Source organism: Bos grunniens, chromosome 21, assembly GCF_055505025.1.
Source record: "Bos grunniens cultivar Pamir isolate PY7600 chromosome 21, Bosgru_T2T1.0, whole genome shotgun sequence".
Taxonomy (NCBI): Eukaryota; Metazoa; Chordata; class Mammalia; order Artiodactyla; family Bovidae; genus Bos; species Bos grunniens.
In genome coordinates, this window is record NC_141185.1 from 50,705,518 (window position 1) to 50,721,103 (window position 15,586).

A 15,586-nucleotide genomic window follows, 5' to 3' on the forward strand; every position below is an offset into this window, starting at 1 on the left:
AACACAGCCAGGGGCACAGATGTTTCCATTCTCTGGCCAGCTTGGAAAAATCACAGAATCAACCTTCCTAGTCTACCTTTGAGTAGAGAGAAGGGACTCTGCTCTCAGGAGGCTCCAGGCACCTACTCAGGAGCCAGACATCGACTGCCAATCCGTGTGACCCTTGTCTGTGACACTGTCCTGTGGAAAAGTCTCTAGGAAAACTGATGGGCCGAGGAGATTCAGGCCAGGCTGCAATCAGTCCCTCCCTAGGGTCTGGACCCTCTCTGTCAGGTTCTGGCTGGCTTGCCAACAGGAAGTGATCTGGCTGGGATGGGAACTCGGCCACAGGACCTCTGGGTGGGGACTAGAGCCAGACCAGGACACATGGGAGCCAGGAGATGAATCCTGGACCCAGAGAAGAGGGAAGGGGCTCAGCATTTACTGAGGTTCTGTTCCCTGCTGGGGCTTCCTTAGTGGCTCAGATGGTAAAGAATCTGCCTGCAATGCAGGAGACTCATGTTTTATCCCTGGGTTGGGAAGATCTTCCGGAGAAGGAAATGGCTTCCCACTCTAGTATTCTTCCCTGGAGAATTCCATGGGCAGAGGGAGCCTGCGGGGCTACAGTCCATGGGGACACAGCATCAAACATGACTGAGCGATTAACACTTTTCTTTTTCCGCTTATGACTTGCTGAGCTTTGCGGGGAGACAGACCTGTATTCAAATCTGGGCTCTGACAGGGAGTACCTGTGTGAACTTGAGCAAAAAGCATAACACAGTCTCTGAGCCTCAGAATCATCATCTGTACAATGGGGATGACAATAATAATATCCCTGAAGATGAATGAAATGGAGGTGATGTCACCGAGTCAGTCTGTTGGTGCTGAAAAACATATTGGCCACTCTGTCCCTTTGGGTCTAAGGTACAAAGCAAATCCAAGCAGATTTTAAGGTCCTAAACCCACATGACTGGGTTCAAATCCCAGCTCTGACACCTAAACCTCTGTAATCATGATCGGTTGACCTCTCTGTGCCTGTGAAAATGGGGACTGAGAACATAGTTCAGGGGCTGCTGGGAGGAACAAATGAATCCACAGCAGAGCTCGACCTGCAGTGAGCACGACACATACGACCTCTTGTAACTGTTGTGTCCACAGCAGCCCAAGTCCTCAGGGCCCATTTCTCAGCCGACAGAACCTGTGACCTGTCACCCGAGGTCTCTTCTGAAGCCAGGCTGGGCTGGTGAGGTTTGCCCAGTTGGTCTTTTCTGGGTCTCCTTCTGACCAGGAATGGAGAAGTGGTGGGGCTGGGGGAGCTTAGTTCAAGCCCATCTCCTCACCCCCCACTCCAACCAGCATCTGATTCCATAAATCCCTCAAGTGCTTGGCCCATCAGCCCAAACCACTGCCCCCAGTAACACTCCCATTGCTAGCGTGGGACCACTCCTTAGGCAGAACCCTTAAAAGAAAGCCTGGTGTTCTTTCTGCTACTTCAGGCAGGAAATGCTTCTTGAATAGTCTGTTCCTGGACCTTGTCAGAGGCTGGCAGGACCCCAGAACCCTCCATCATCTCTCGGACCCCCTGCTCCTCTCGCACAGGTTTTGGCTCCCCTGTTTTCTACTCTTCCGATCACATGTACTCTGACCCAGCTTTGTTCATGTGTCAACCACAATGTGCTTAAATATAGGCACATAAAGACCTCGTCTTCTAGTATCTTCAAGCAAATAGGATGGCTCAGCCACCAGCCCATTAGTGGGAAGTTGTTACTTTTGTACTGAAACAAGTCTGATATGTTAAGAGTATATTATTATGGGGTATTATAAAAAGGAATGCAATATCCCACGTTTACTTTCATGGAAAACATGAGGCTTCAAAGATAAACTCTAGAATATAGATCCACAAAGCAGAGGTGTCTTGTCCTTTGTTAACTGAAGTTTTCCCAGTGCTGAGCAGAAGGCCTGGTACGTTGCAGGAGTTTATTAAATAAGTATTAACAGAGCTTACAACCTCAGGCTCCTTCCTGCCTGGACCTCCTGACCGGGATACATTCCATCCCTTCTGCCTTTAGGGGAAATGTTTGAGAACCAATGATTCCTTTGTTTTCTCTTTTAATTCTCCCACCTTTCCCATGGCCTTGTATGATGAACATCTCCAGGGAGAAGAACAGTTGAGAACCTAAACTTCCGCCCACCTCATATTTGAGGATGTCCCCATCGTGTGAATCTTGATGAGAAACTGGGCCTCACCTTCAATAAGAAACTCAAAAGGTCAGGTAAATATTTGACCTGCCGCCATGTGAAGTCTGGACACACACCCAAGGAGCAGGTGATACACAGACACCAGGTCAGATCGGATTCCTATTGCTGGGGCCTGAGTAACATCCAGAGTCTGCTGCCAGGGGCCATGGTGCCTGGACCAGCTGCCCTTGCCTGTGCCCCAGCTGCCCAGCACCCCTCCTTCCTGGTCTAAGCCTGCTCTCAGGCCCGTCTCTCCCTAATAATTCTCTAGCAGCCTTCTAGGACAGTCGTTCTCTGCCTAAGTTGCTAGAGGTGTTTTCTGCAGGATGCAATCAAGAATCTTCTCCTTTAAAAACTGGTGCTATCTGTAAAGCAATTATCCTTTAATAAAAAAATAAATAAATTTTTAAAAACTGGCGCTATTATCTCCATTTTCTGGATGAGGAAACTGAGGCTCAGAGTGACGTTGACTGGACAGGACTACTATGTTCCAGGCTGAGTTCTGGTCTCCGTTCAGGGTTGGGGTGTGTGTAGACATGTAGCAGGAAAGGCCCTGAGATGACCAAGAGGAACTGGAAGTACTTCTCAGTGACTGGAGGGAGGGAGGCGATGAAGCTGGAGAGGTAGAAAGGGGTGCTTACCTACAGGGTTTTGGAGGTGATATTGTGCGGTTTGAGGGAGCAAAGAAAAATGGTAAAATGTAACTTAGTTTGACTTCAGCCCAAGCTGACTTTGAGGCAAAGAATGGAAATAGAGGAAGCAGTGAGAAGCTCATGAGGGGAGCACAGGTGAGAAGGCTGGATGGATCTGGACCAAGATCAAGTGGATGCTCTAGAGAGGAGGAAGAGTGTGTGTATGTGTGTGTGTGTGTGTGTGTGTGTGTGTGGTGTGGATTCACAGTATTTTGTGAAGCGCATCTGTGAAGGTGGTGCCATCAACTGAGATGGGAAAGACAAGGAAGGATCTGTGTGTGTTGGCGCTAGGAGGGTTCAGGAGATGGGACCAGACATGGTGAGTGTGAGGCGTCCTGAGACATCCAGAGGGAGAGATCTGGAGGCAGTTCCATATGACTCAGGGTCTCTGTAGAGATCAGTCTGGAGGCCAGAATTGGGGAGTTATCATCATACTGCCAATTCACTTCACTCAGCTCCAAAGAATCATAATCTCATGGTGAGGGGTGGGTCACATCCATAGAGTGGCCTGACCTCCAACCACCTAAAATAGCAGCCTTGCCCATCCCTGCATTCCAATAACTCTCTTTTTCACCTGTTTTCCCTTTATCATAGTATTTATCACCCACTGACCTGATATTCCATCCTGAAGGAGATCAGCCCTGGGATTTCTTTGGAAGGAATGATGCTAAAGCTGAAACTCAAGTACTTTGGCCACCTCATGTGAAGAGTTGTGTCATTGGAAAAGACTCTGATGCTGGGAGGGATTGGGGGCAGGAGGAGAAGGGGTGACAAAGGATGAGATGGCTGGATGGCATCACTGACTTGATGGACGTGAGTCTGAGTGAACTCCTGGAGTTGGTGATGGACAGAGTGGCCTGGTGTGCTGCGATTCATGGAGTCGCAAAGAGTCGGACACGACTGAGCGACTGAACTGAACTGAACTGACCTGATATTACACATTGGTTCTCAGATTTTCCATCTTATGTCCTAGAAGATAAGCTCCATGAGGGGGGTGTTGGGAAGCATAGTGCAAAATAGCCGTAAAAGGAGAAAGTCCTTGGGAAAATGGAAAAGGGCCATAAATACTCAGCTTTGCACTGCGGACAGAAAATCATCTCCTGCCATTGGTTATGCTCGGCGCCAAGAGTTAATAGGGATGTTACTTGTGAAAGCAGGTTGTGGGATAAGCCCATGAGTCATTTTAGAGCGCACTGTCCTTGAAATGTTTTTACTGATTATGTGTTAACTCCGTATGTGCTCTGCTGACCATATACTTTAAGCTCTTTGTTCCTGCTTCTATAAAAAAAGCTTGACTGCAGAAATAAACTTGTCAGTCCTTGCAAGAGACTGTCCAAGTGTCCTTCTTTCAGGTTCGTCGCTTCCAAGTCCCAGGGAGAAAATCGCAAACAGGGGGAAATACTGGTTATCTTCTGTGCTCTCTGTCCAGTGTCTAGAAAACTGCCAGGCACACACTTGGTGCACAGGCGTATTTGTCAACTGAGTGGAATCTTAAAGCCATCGGACTGGATGAGGACGAGAAGGAGTGAGGGTGGGTAGCTAGGCATCGGGCCTCCTTTCTCCCAATAGAAGGGAGTGTACAGTGCACCTCCCCTTAAAGTAAAAAAAAAAAATTCTGAAGGTCACTGATTCTCAACGGACAAGAGTCCTGAAGCAGAGATTTTGGATCCCAGGGCCCCACCTGATGCTCAGCCTCACACTGGCTGCCTAGAGGGCATCTTAAAGGAATCTGGGTTAAGTTCCACCCCCAACCAATCTCTGGAGAATCAAAAAAGGAGCTGGTGAAGAACCCCAGGGACCTGAAGACACGACCACGAACGCAGGGCTGGCTGTTGCTGATACTGGTGGGGGCTGCTGATGAAGGTGATAATGAGCCAATCAGCATAGTTCTCTGGCCTCCTGAGCCAGGCCTGGGAAGGCTGGCTTGAACCAAACCATGCCTCCAGGCTGGATATGATGCAGAACGCTTCAGTGGCATAGAGTACAGCAGCCACGAAGGAGAGTGCAGTGGCAGTGATGACCCTGTTTTGGGCGGAGGCTGGAGGCAAGAACTTGATGTAGGTGGTGCCAAAGATGATGGACGTTTAGAGGCAGGAGATGGAGAAATAAAAGGCCTGGGCACAGAGAAAGCCGTCCCAGGAGAAGGGGAGGCCGGACCGGAGCCCACAGAACTCCCCTATGAAGATGGTGAGGGTCACGGTGAAGCAGAGGCACCATGAACATGCACCAGTTAATTACGTCCCCCTTCAGAGTGTCCTCACTGGCCCCCAGCGAGAAGGGCACTCAGGTGGAGAGCAGCTAACTCACATGGAGGAAGAAGCCCACGATGAGCTTGGTGCCCAGGCCTGAGGAAGGGCATATGGTGATCACGGTGGTCAGGTAGGTCACCGGCACCAGTTTGTAACCTTGCTTGTTTCTCAACCAAAGGCTTATGAATACTTCAACAGAGTTTGATGTTTTCTGGTTTCAGTTTTGCTTGGCCAGTTAAGCTCTGTTTCTGCCTCAATTCTATTTTCTCTAGAAAATATACAACCACTGACCCCTCGAACTGATGTGCTGATCTGAACAAAGCAAGGACCACATGTTCTCAGCCTGGAAAGGCTCCTGGTGGTTACTGTAAAGTCCCCCAAAATAGAAGCACAGCACACCCCTGGCATGCAGCCTGCAGCCATTTCCTGCTTCCCTCCTCGTATAAATCCCAGATGAGCCTTGCTGTGCTGGGAGTTGATTCTTCTGGGCAGTAAAACACCTTCTTGCCGGCTTCCTTAAGATAAAGCTACTTTGCTTAAACCCAAGACTTAGCTCTCTGTATTGGCTTCTTCAGCGACAAGCAGCTGTGCCTGACTTGGGGGACAATGTTGAGCGTCCAGGCAGGAGTCAGGTCCCCAAGTTTCCAGCCCCTCCCTTTCTTCCTAGAGCAAGGAGCAGAGTGCCACTGGGAAGATAGGGTGGAGTGCCAGCTACTCCTGGGAAGATCTATTGATCTTTTCCAGCAGCTGCCAAACTTGCTAGTTTCAGGAACTAGCCCTGCCCCTCCCCACACCTTGCTCACAGGGTGCTTTCTCTTTCTGTTAAGAAAAGGAAACTGGCCTCTGAAGGAGCACCGAGCTCTTGACTGAGTGAGTAGAGGGGTGTGGATCCCAGGAGCCCCTTTCTCACCTGTTTGGGTGTATTCTTTGCTCTTTGAAACTCTGGGGCCAGTTGGACACTGCAGAAGTGGGAATGGCTTGTTTGTGACTCTGTACCACTCTCTTCCCAAGGAAGAATTGCTTGTTTGTTTTAAATCTGTTTTGGGGGAGCCAATGAAGTAGGGGGAGGGGATCTACATCCATCCCTTCCACAAGGCACGCATCTTGGCAGATGGGCCAAACTGGAGGTATGACCCTGTAATCAAGAAAAAAATGGTTTTCTACTTTCAATACAACCTGGCCCATGTATGTTTTCAGTTGTGAAGAACATTGGTTCCTGCGTGGATCTCTAAATTATTCCAGTATTTTGCAGCTGGAGCTCTTTTGTTAAGATCTGGTAAGTGGGAGGGAACTCCATACGCAGGTCTTCCTGTTACTCCATAGTAAGGATTCTTCCAACAAGGGCACTAAATTAAAGGCAAAAAGGAAAGGAAACTGTGAAAAGTCTGCCGTGTTCACAGAGGAGTCTGCAGGCAAGGGAGGAAGAAGAGGGGTCAGCTTTCTAGGGAACTGAATCCAGCGCCAGCTCTGTGGTTCCAGTCCTGATGCCTGAGGCAGGCGCTGCCAGGGCATCTGCGCCCCCTCCCCCCAACTCCAGTCCCCGGAAGGAGGAGGAGTTCTAGTGTGTTGGCGGGGCACAGCCTTAGCGTCACCGCAGTGTGAGGAAGAAAGGAGGTCTGAAGCAGTCTCTCCTTTAAGACGGGACAGATCACTCAATTTGGCCAGAGTGTGTCCCCTGGGGTGGGGGTGGGGTGGGGGCACACCAGGGGTGGATTTCCACTGAGACGATTCCCTGCAGGAGCTTTCAGTGCAGGAGAAGAGTCAGGGACTGACTCTTCATACAATCTTTTTCTCACCTTTGACCTACTAAACTGGAAAAAACCAAATCCTCCAAGTTGATCCACAGAAAGTGGTGGAAATGTTCATGAGTATTTTTTTCAAACCACCGTCCAACATGGGCTGATGCACAGATGTGGGTGATGATTGTGTTCACAGTGGGGGAGCCGCACCTCGTCCCAGGCAAAGCCCAGCACTCATCTCTCGGTGTTTGGCTTCTTGAGGGATGACCAGACAAGCCAGAGTTCAGTAACATGGGATGAGCTAAAGGGCCTCCAGAAGCTAAAAGAGGCAAAGAGGGACCCTCCCCTGGGGCATCAGAGACAGAGCAGCCTTGCTGACACCTTGTTTCAAAACACTGACCTCCAGAACTCTGAGAGAACAGGTTTCTGCTGTTTTAAGCTGCCAGACTTGTGATAATTTGTTGCAAATCTAGGAAACCAGATTTAATTTCCAGAAATGAAAAATATATTCTTTCTCATATTTTTAAAAAAAATTCTCAGAAAAACTTGCTGACCTCCTGCCCTAGAGCATGGTGGTCACTTGGATCCCAGGACCCCTTGTCATATCCTGTGTCCCCCAGTGTCTGAGACTCACAAGGGAGGGTCCTCTGATCTAGAGAAGGCTGGTCGGTCCAAACATCACAGGAGCCAGGAGGGAAGGAAGGAAGTAAAGGGGATGGAGCGGACTAGGGCCCCTGGAGAGGACCAGCTGCACCTCTCAAAGGTGGTGAAAAAGCAGGATGCTGTGTGCATGACATGGTCTCATGTCTATAAAACCAAAAAAAGAGATACAGTTATGGCCTACAAACATGTATGCATGTATGTACACACATGTCTAAATAATGATTTCAAAGCTTGTGACACATGTTGAAGGCTGTACATGAAGTTGAGGACATGGATTCTCCCTGGATGGAGGGCTGGATGCTCCTGTGAGCAGGCAGGAAGCCTGGCCATGCCCAAGGGGGGAATCTGGGCACGTGAGAGATGATCACAGTCCTGCTTTATGTTGATTATACATAAGAATAAGAGAAATATAGAAAACTACACAAAGATATAAATGGAAAACAGTACAGAGGGCATAGAAGCTGCTCAGCTCCAACCAACGCCCCCCCATTTCCCCCAAGGGCACACAGCCCAGTGACACCAGATATCCTGTGCTTCTAAAGGAGCAGGAAATCTGGATTTTCTTGTGAAATTAAAACACTGCAGCTTCCAGCCTCTTAGGGAAGAAACAATACTGATTCTACCCCATGTCTTCCAGGAAACACCATGAAGAAAAGCAAAACAAATCCTTGGGGCCACCTCCAGTACAAGCCAGTTTGCACCCCTAATCTGGAGCAAACCAAGCTTGCATGAGGTTATGTCTAGAGGGAGTCCAGGGCCTCTGGGTCCTCTCTGAGGGGGAGGTGGAGAACCGTGAGACCATAAATTGCCTCATGTACATTCAACTCAAATTCTGTTACCAAATGAATTTTTTTTTTAAGTTGTTTCCAATTTTGAGAGACTCGAAGGTTTGAGATTGTTATATGGACCATTCTACCTTGCAATCTCCAAAGATAATGGTATGCAGCACAACAGGCCCAAAATATTCATGGTTTGGGGTCAGACCAAACATGGCTGTGAGATCTGGGGATGAGACAAGTCTCCTGACAAGGCCAAGGCTGATGGGTGGGGAGAACCATTATGGAGCAGCTGTGCGGTTACCCAAGTGTCTGAGCCATTGGTTCCAACTCCACAGATTCTGAGCCTCAGTCGTCACAGGCTCCTGAGCCTGTTCCAGGCATCTGACTTAATCCACCTCCAGGGCTGAATTTCTCTCTGACAGGTCCTCAGCGAAGGTTACTCGCATACCAGTGACTGTGACCTACCGGACCTGTGTCTACCAGGCTGACATCTCAAGACAAGGGCTCCGTTTACGTCATGTGCTCCTGCCTCTTCCGCCTGCTGCAGCTCTTCTCCACCTGTGTGGCCTTCTCGCTTGTGGCTGACATGGGCATTCGGAGAGGGGCCATAGGTAACTGGTCCATGTCCTTCTGGTGCGTCTGCTTCGTTGTAACTCTCATCATCTCCATAATCGACGTATGTGAGCTCTGGTCCCGCTTTCGTTACTTCTGGTGCAACTTCTCCATCACCTATGCCTGCTACGCCACTCTCATCTGTCTCTCGGCCTCCATCATCTACTCCGTCACCTACGTCCAGTTCCTGCCTTATGGTCCTTACAGGGACCGGGCAATCGCTGCCACTGCATTCTCCTGCATCGCGTCTGTGTTTTATGCCCTGGATGTGGCCCTCATGAGAAACTGCTATGATTTCGATGACGTCACCTGCTACGCGCACACCATGCCAGGCCTGCTGAAGGTGCTGGAGACCTTCATGGCCGGTGTCATCTTCACCTTCCTCAGCTACACCTCCTTGTACCTGGACCGGCCGGCCCTGGAGTGGTGTGTGGCCGTGTACTCCATCTGCTTCGTCCCAGCAGCCCTGGCCATCGTGTTGAACCTGGGCAAATGGCAACGCAGGCTGCCCGGGCCCTTCCCCCTCTTCCAGCTTGTGCTCAGCCTGCTCTCCGTCCTCCTCTATGTCAGCGCTCTGGTCCTCTGGGCACTCTACCAGTTCAATGAGGAGTTTGGCGGACAGCTCCAACGGTCCAGTGATATGGGCTGCATCAGTGGGCTCACCTACAACCTGTGCTTCTGGGACCGGAAACTGACTGTGGCCATCCTGACAGCCGCCAACCTGCTGGTTTACATGGCTGACATGGTGTACTGGGCTCGCCAGGTTTCTGTAGGGACTAGGGGTCAGTCCAATGCTCCCGATCCCTTCCACTCACAGGAGGTGTCTTTACAGAGCTCTGTCAGCCCCTGATGTCCTCTTCCTGGCTCTCCTCTCTCCCTGCTCACATTCTTCCCCACTCATCTCACGCTCTTTTCTATTCCTTCCCTCCTTCTGCTCTGTCTGCTTCCTGTCTTGTGTGGTTGCACACATTCTGTTTTCCTTCTTTCTCTTGCTTCTCTCATTTTTTCTACATTTTTCTACTGTTTTCCCCTTTCCTGGTCATCCTTGCTTTTCTCATCTCCTGTGTCCTGACCAACTGTGCCCATTTATGTTCTCCTGATCAGAACAGCCTGGTATAAATCAAGCTCCCACTCAAGATCAAATTCAAAACTAAGATAGAAAAGATTGAAAATAACCCAAGTGTTCATCTTTAGGATGCGGATTAATAAACGATGATGTAGTGCAAGAGGGAATACTCTGCAACAGTGATAGGTAAATATCTCCTGCTGCTGCTCTGCTAAGTCGAGTCAGTCGTGTCAGACTCTGTGCAACCCCATAGACGGCAGCCTACCAGGCTTCCCCGTTCCTGGGATTCTCCAGGCAGGAACACTGGAGTGGGTTGCCATTGCCTTCTCCGAAATATCTCCAGGAGACATGAAATAAAAATAGTTAAGATAAAAATCAACATGGAGCATACTATATTTTATATAACAAAAATGAGGGGAAATAATATTAAATACACCTGCATGTGGTTGATTTTCATCAAGAAGCACAGGAAGGACTCCCCTGAGTTCATTGGAATAGTTACCTGGTCTGGGTGGGGGAGGGGAGCTGAGGAGAGAATGAATGGAGCCACAGGTAGAAGTGAGGTTTCTCAGAATATGGCTTTTTCAGAAATATTTTTATTTGGAACCATGTAAATAGTCCCTTCTTAAAAAATAACGCAGGTATACCTGTGGTGGATTCATTTTGATATTTGGCAAAACTAATACAATATTGTAAAGTTTTAAAAATAAAATAAAATTTAAAAATAAAAAAAAAATAAATTTTACATTTGAAAAATATACCAACTGGAGAAGAAGAGTCAGGGGACAGACAGTTGGCAGACGGTCTCCATGCTCCCTGCTGCCGAAACGGACAGGCTGCAGGAGGAGCTGAGAGATGCGCGCACAGGCCTGTCTCCAAAGCAGACAGAAGGGAGGCACCTTGGGTCCAGGGGTCTGGGGAGGGGGAGCTGTGGTCCCCAATACCCCTTGCTGAGTGCCTAGGACCTCCACAAGCCCTTTAGCACACACAGGTGATGGAGAAGCCCCCCGGTGCCCAAACCTCAGGTCCTTCCCTTGCTCCCTGCCTGGCCTGAGCTCCCTATCTCCCGGGGCAGCGGCCAGAGGCTCCCTCCTCAGCCAGAGCCTCCCCCAGGCAGGGTGACTCCAGCTGACGCCCCCCAGACTGTGTCCTGAGCCGCATCCAGAACACAGCCCGGGGCACAGATGTTTCCATTCTCTGGCCAGCTTCTTGGAAAAAATCACAGAGTAAACCTTCCAAAGTCCACCTTTGAGTGGAGAGAGAAGGGACACTGCTCTCGGGCGGCCTCAGGCACCGACCCGGAAGCCTGGCATCGAGTGCCAATCCATGTGACCCTTGTCTGTGTGGCTGTCTCTGTTGGAAATGTCTCTGTAGGAAGACTGATGGAACGAGGAGATTCAGGCCAGGCTCCAATCAGTCCCTCTCTAGGGTCTGGACCCTCTCTCATGTTCTGGCTGGCTTGCCAACAGGAAGTGGTCTGGCTGGGATGGGAACTCAGCCACAGGAACCTCTGGGTGGGGCACTAGAGCCAGACCAGGACACACGGGAGCCAGGAGATGAATCCTGGACCCAGAGAAGAGGGAAGGGGCTCAGCATTTACTGAGGTTCTGTTACCTCCTGGGGTTTCTTTGGTGGCTCAGATGGTAAAGAATCTGCCTGCAATGCAGGAGACTCATGTTTTATCCCTGGGTTGGGAAGATCTTCTGGAAAAGGAAACGGCTTCCCACTCTAGTATTCTTGCCTGGACAATTCCATGGACAGAGGGAGCCTGTGGAGGCTACAGTTCATGGGGTCACAAAGAGTCAAACATGACTGAGCGATTAACCCTTTTTTTTTTTTTTTCGCTTATTACTTGCTGAACTTTACAGGGAGACAGACCTATATTCAAATCTGGGCTCTGACAGGGAGTACCTGTGTGAACTTGAGCAAAAAACATAACACAGTCTCTGAGCCTCAGAATCATCATCTGTACAATGGGGATGACAATAATAATATTCCTGAAGATGAATGAAATGGAGGTGATGTCACCGAGTCAGTCTGTTGGTGCTGAAAAACATATTGGCCACTCTGTCCCTTTCGGTCTAAGGTACAAAGCAAATCCAAGCAGATTTTAAGGTCCTAAACCCACATGACTGGGTTCAAATCCCAGCTCTGACACCTAAACCTCTGTAATCATGATCGGTTGACCTCTCTGTGCCTGTGAAAATGGGGACTGAGAACATAGTTCAGGGGCTGCTGGGAGGAACAAATGAATCCACAGCAGAGCTCGACCTGCAGTGAGCACGACACATACGACCTCTTGTAACTGTTGTGTCCACAGCAGCCCCGCTGCAGCCCAAGTCCTCAGGGCCCGTTTCTCAGCTGACAGAACCTGTGAGCTGTCATCGAGGTCTCTTCTGAAGCCAGGCTGGGCTGGTGAGGGTTTGTCCACTTGCTGTTCTCTGGGTCTGCTTCTGACCAGGGATGCAGAAGTGGTGGGGTGGGGGAGCTTAGTTCAAGCCCATCCCCTCACCCCCCACTCCAACCAGTATCTGTTTCCATAATACCCTCCAGTGCTATGCCTGGAATGAGGGTGAGCTTCCTCAGAGAACAAAGTTCCCCCAAACCACCCACCTGGGCCACCAGACTGCTCATGGGGTGGGGGTTCCCTCAGGCCTCCTCCCCTTCTACATTGACCCTGACAAGCCTTAGGGCCAATGACACCCTGTCAGCACTACAGCCAAAGGAAGGCACGCCCCTGGTCCCAGCTGTAGCCGCCCCCCCCCCCCACCCCTGGGCCCTGGCTGCCCAATGCTGCCAGCAGCATACCATCCTCGGGCCACCTGGTGGTCGCAGTGGTCCAAGTCCATGCTGAGCTGGGGCCAGCTGCCCATCAGCCCAGACCACTGCCCCTACTAACACTCCTATTGCTAGTGCTCATGCAAAACCCTTAAAAGAAAGCTTGCTGTTCTTTCTGCTACATCAGGCAGGAAACACTTCCTGAACAGTCTGTTCCTGGACCTTGTCAGAGGCTGGCAGGATCCCAGAACCCTCCATCATCTCTCTGACCCTCTGACCCTCTCCCACAGGGCCTTGGCTCCCCAGTTTTCTACTCCCCATCACACAAACTCAGATTCAGCTTTGTTCATGTGTCAACCAGAATGTGCTTAAATATAGGTACATAAAGACATGGTTTTCTGTCTCTTCAAGCAAATAGGATGGCTCAGCCACCAGCCCATTAGTAGGAAGTTGTTACTTTGTATTGAAACAAGTCTGATATGTTAAGAGTATACTATTATGGGGTGTTACTGGCACCCCACTCCAGTACACTTGCCTGGAAAATCCCATGGACAGAGGAGCCTGGTAGGCTGCAGTCCATGGGGTCGTGAAGAGTCTAACACAACTGAGCGACTTCACTTTCACTTTTCACTTTCTCGCATTGGAGAAGGAAATGGCAACTCACCCCAGTGTTCTTGCCTGGAGAATCCCAGGGACGAGGGAGCCTGGTGGGCTGCCGTCCATTGGGTCGCACAGAGTCGGACACGACTGAAGCGACTTAGCAGCAGCAGCATAAAAAGGAATGCAATATCCCACGTTTACTTTCATGGAAAACACGAGGCTTCAAAGATAAACTCTAGAATATAGATCCACAAAGCAGAGGTGTCTTGTCCTTTGTTCACTGAAGTTTTCCCAGTGCTGAGAAGAAGGCCTGGTATGTTGCAGGAGTTTATTGAATAAGTAGTAACACGAGCTTACAACCTCAGGCTCCTTCCTGCCTGGACCTCCTGACCGGGATACATTCCATCCCTTCTGCCTTTAGGGGAAATATTTGAGAATCAGTGATTCCTTTGTTTTCTCTTTTAATTCTCCCAACTTTCCCACTGCCTTGTATGATGAACATCTCCAGGGAGAAGAACAATTGAGAACCTGAACTTCCCCCCACCTCATATTTGAGGATGTCCCCATTGTGTGAATCTTGATGAGAAACTGGGCCTCACCCTCAATAAGAAACTCAAAAGGTCAGGTATATATTTGACCTGCCACCATGTGAAGTCTGGACACACCTAAGGAGCAGGTGATACACAGACACCAGGTCAGATCGGATTCCTATTGCTGGGGTCTGAGTAGCATCCAGAGTCTGCTGCCAGGGGCCGTGGTGTCTGGAGCAGCTGCCCTTGCCTGTGCCCCAGCTGCCCAGCACCCCTCCTTCCTGGTCTAAGCCTGCTCTCAGGCCCGTCTCTCCCTAATACTTCTCTAGCAGCCTTCTAGTACAGTCGTTCTCTGCCTAAGTTGCTAGAGGTGTTTTCTGCAGGATGCAATCAAGAATCTTCTCCTTTAAAAACTGGTGCTGTCTGTAAAGCAATTATCCTTTAATAAAAAATAAATAAATTTTTAAAAACTGGTGCTATTATCTCCATTTTCTGGATGAGGAAACAGAGGCTCAGAGTGACGTTGACAGAACACAAGACTACTATGTTCCAGGCTGAGTTCTGGTCTCCATTCAGGGTTTGGGTATGTGTAGACATGTAGCAGGAAAGGCCCTGAGTAGACCAAGAGGAACTGGAAGTAATTCTCCGTGACTGGAGGGAGGGAGGCAATGAAGCTGGAGAGGTAGAAAGGGGTGCGAACCTACAGGGCTTTGGAGGTGACATTGTGCGGTTTGAGGGAGCAAAGAAAAGCGGTTAAAGTAACTTAGTTTGACTTCAGCCCAAGCTGACTTTGAGGCAAAGAATGGAAATAGAGGAAGCAGTGAGAAGCTTATGAGGGGAGCACAGGTGAGAAGGCTGGATGGATCTGGACCAAGATCAAGTGGATGCTCTAGAGAGGAGGAAGAGTGTGTGTGTATGTGTGTGTGTGTGTGTGGTGTGGATTCACAGTATTTTGTGAAGCGCATCTGTGAAGGTGGTGCCATCAACTGAGATGGGAAAGACAAGGAAGGATCTGTGTGTGTTGGCATTAGGGGGATTCAGGAGATGGGACCAGACATGGTGAGTGTGAGGAGTCTTGAGACATCCAGAGGGAGTGATCCGGAGGCAGTTGCATATGACTCAGGGTCTCTGTAGAGATCAGCTCTGGAGGCCAGAATTGGGGAGTTATCATCATACTGCCAATTCACTTCACTCAGCTCCAAAGAATCAGAATCTCTTGGTGAGGGGTGGGTCACATCCATAGAGTGGCCTGACCTCCAACCACCTAAAATAGCAGCCTTGCCCATCCCTGCATTCCAATAACTCTCTTTTTCACCTGTTTTCCCTTTATCATAGTATTTATCACCCACTGACCTGATATTCCATTCTGAAGGAGATCAGCCTGGAATTTCTTTGGAATGAATGATGCTAAAGCTGAAACTCAAGTACTATGGCCACCTCATGCGAAGAGTTGACTCATTGGAAAAGACTCTGATGCTGGGAGGGATTGGGGGCAGGAGGAGAAGGGGCTCATAGAGGATGAGGTGGGTGGATGGCATCCCTGACTCGATGGACTTGAGTCTGAGTGAACTCCAGGAGTTGGTGATGGACAGAGAAGCCTGTCATGCTGCGATGATAATCCAGTCAGCATAGTTCTCCGCAAAGAGTTGGACACGACTGAG

The 15,586-nt window shown here is 49.7% G+C and overlaps 1 protein-coding gene across 3 annotated transcripts; it reads left to right on the forward strand.

The window, feature by feature from the left end:
* Positions 1–4,573: 4,573 nt before the first annotated feature.
* Positions 4,574–10,396, forward strand: LOC147349718 (myeloid-associated differentiation marker-like). 3 transcript variants are annotated; one of them, XM_086364651.1, is made up of 3 exons: positions 5,967–6,028; positions 6,356–6,434; positions 8,762–10,396. In XM_086364651.1, exon 3 carries the CDS (start codon positions 8,857–8,859, stop codon positions 9,799–9,801), a length of 945 nt encoding a protein of 314 aa, XP_086220777.1. In that variant the 5' UTR covers positions 5,967–6,028; positions 6,356–6,434; positions 8,762–8,856; the 3' UTR covers positions 9,802–10,396. The 3 variants fall into 3 exon arrangements, with proteins under 3 accessions (XP_086220778.1, XP_086220779.1, XP_086220777.1); XM_086364652.1 differs by lacking the exons at positions 5,967–6,028; positions 6,356–6,434 and adding an exon at positions 4,574–5,288; XM_086364653.1 differs by lacking the exon at positions 6,356–6,434 and having other exon boundaries at positions 5,943–6,028.
* The last annotated feature ends 5,190 nt before the right edge of the window (positions 10,397–15,586 follow it).

Bases quoted from the DNA above. Each gene is read 5' to 3' on its own strand.
- LOC147349718 (XM_086364652.1), top strand. From the start codon at position 8,857: ATGTGCTCCTGCCTCTTCCGCCTGCTGCAGCTCTTCTCCACCTGTGTG.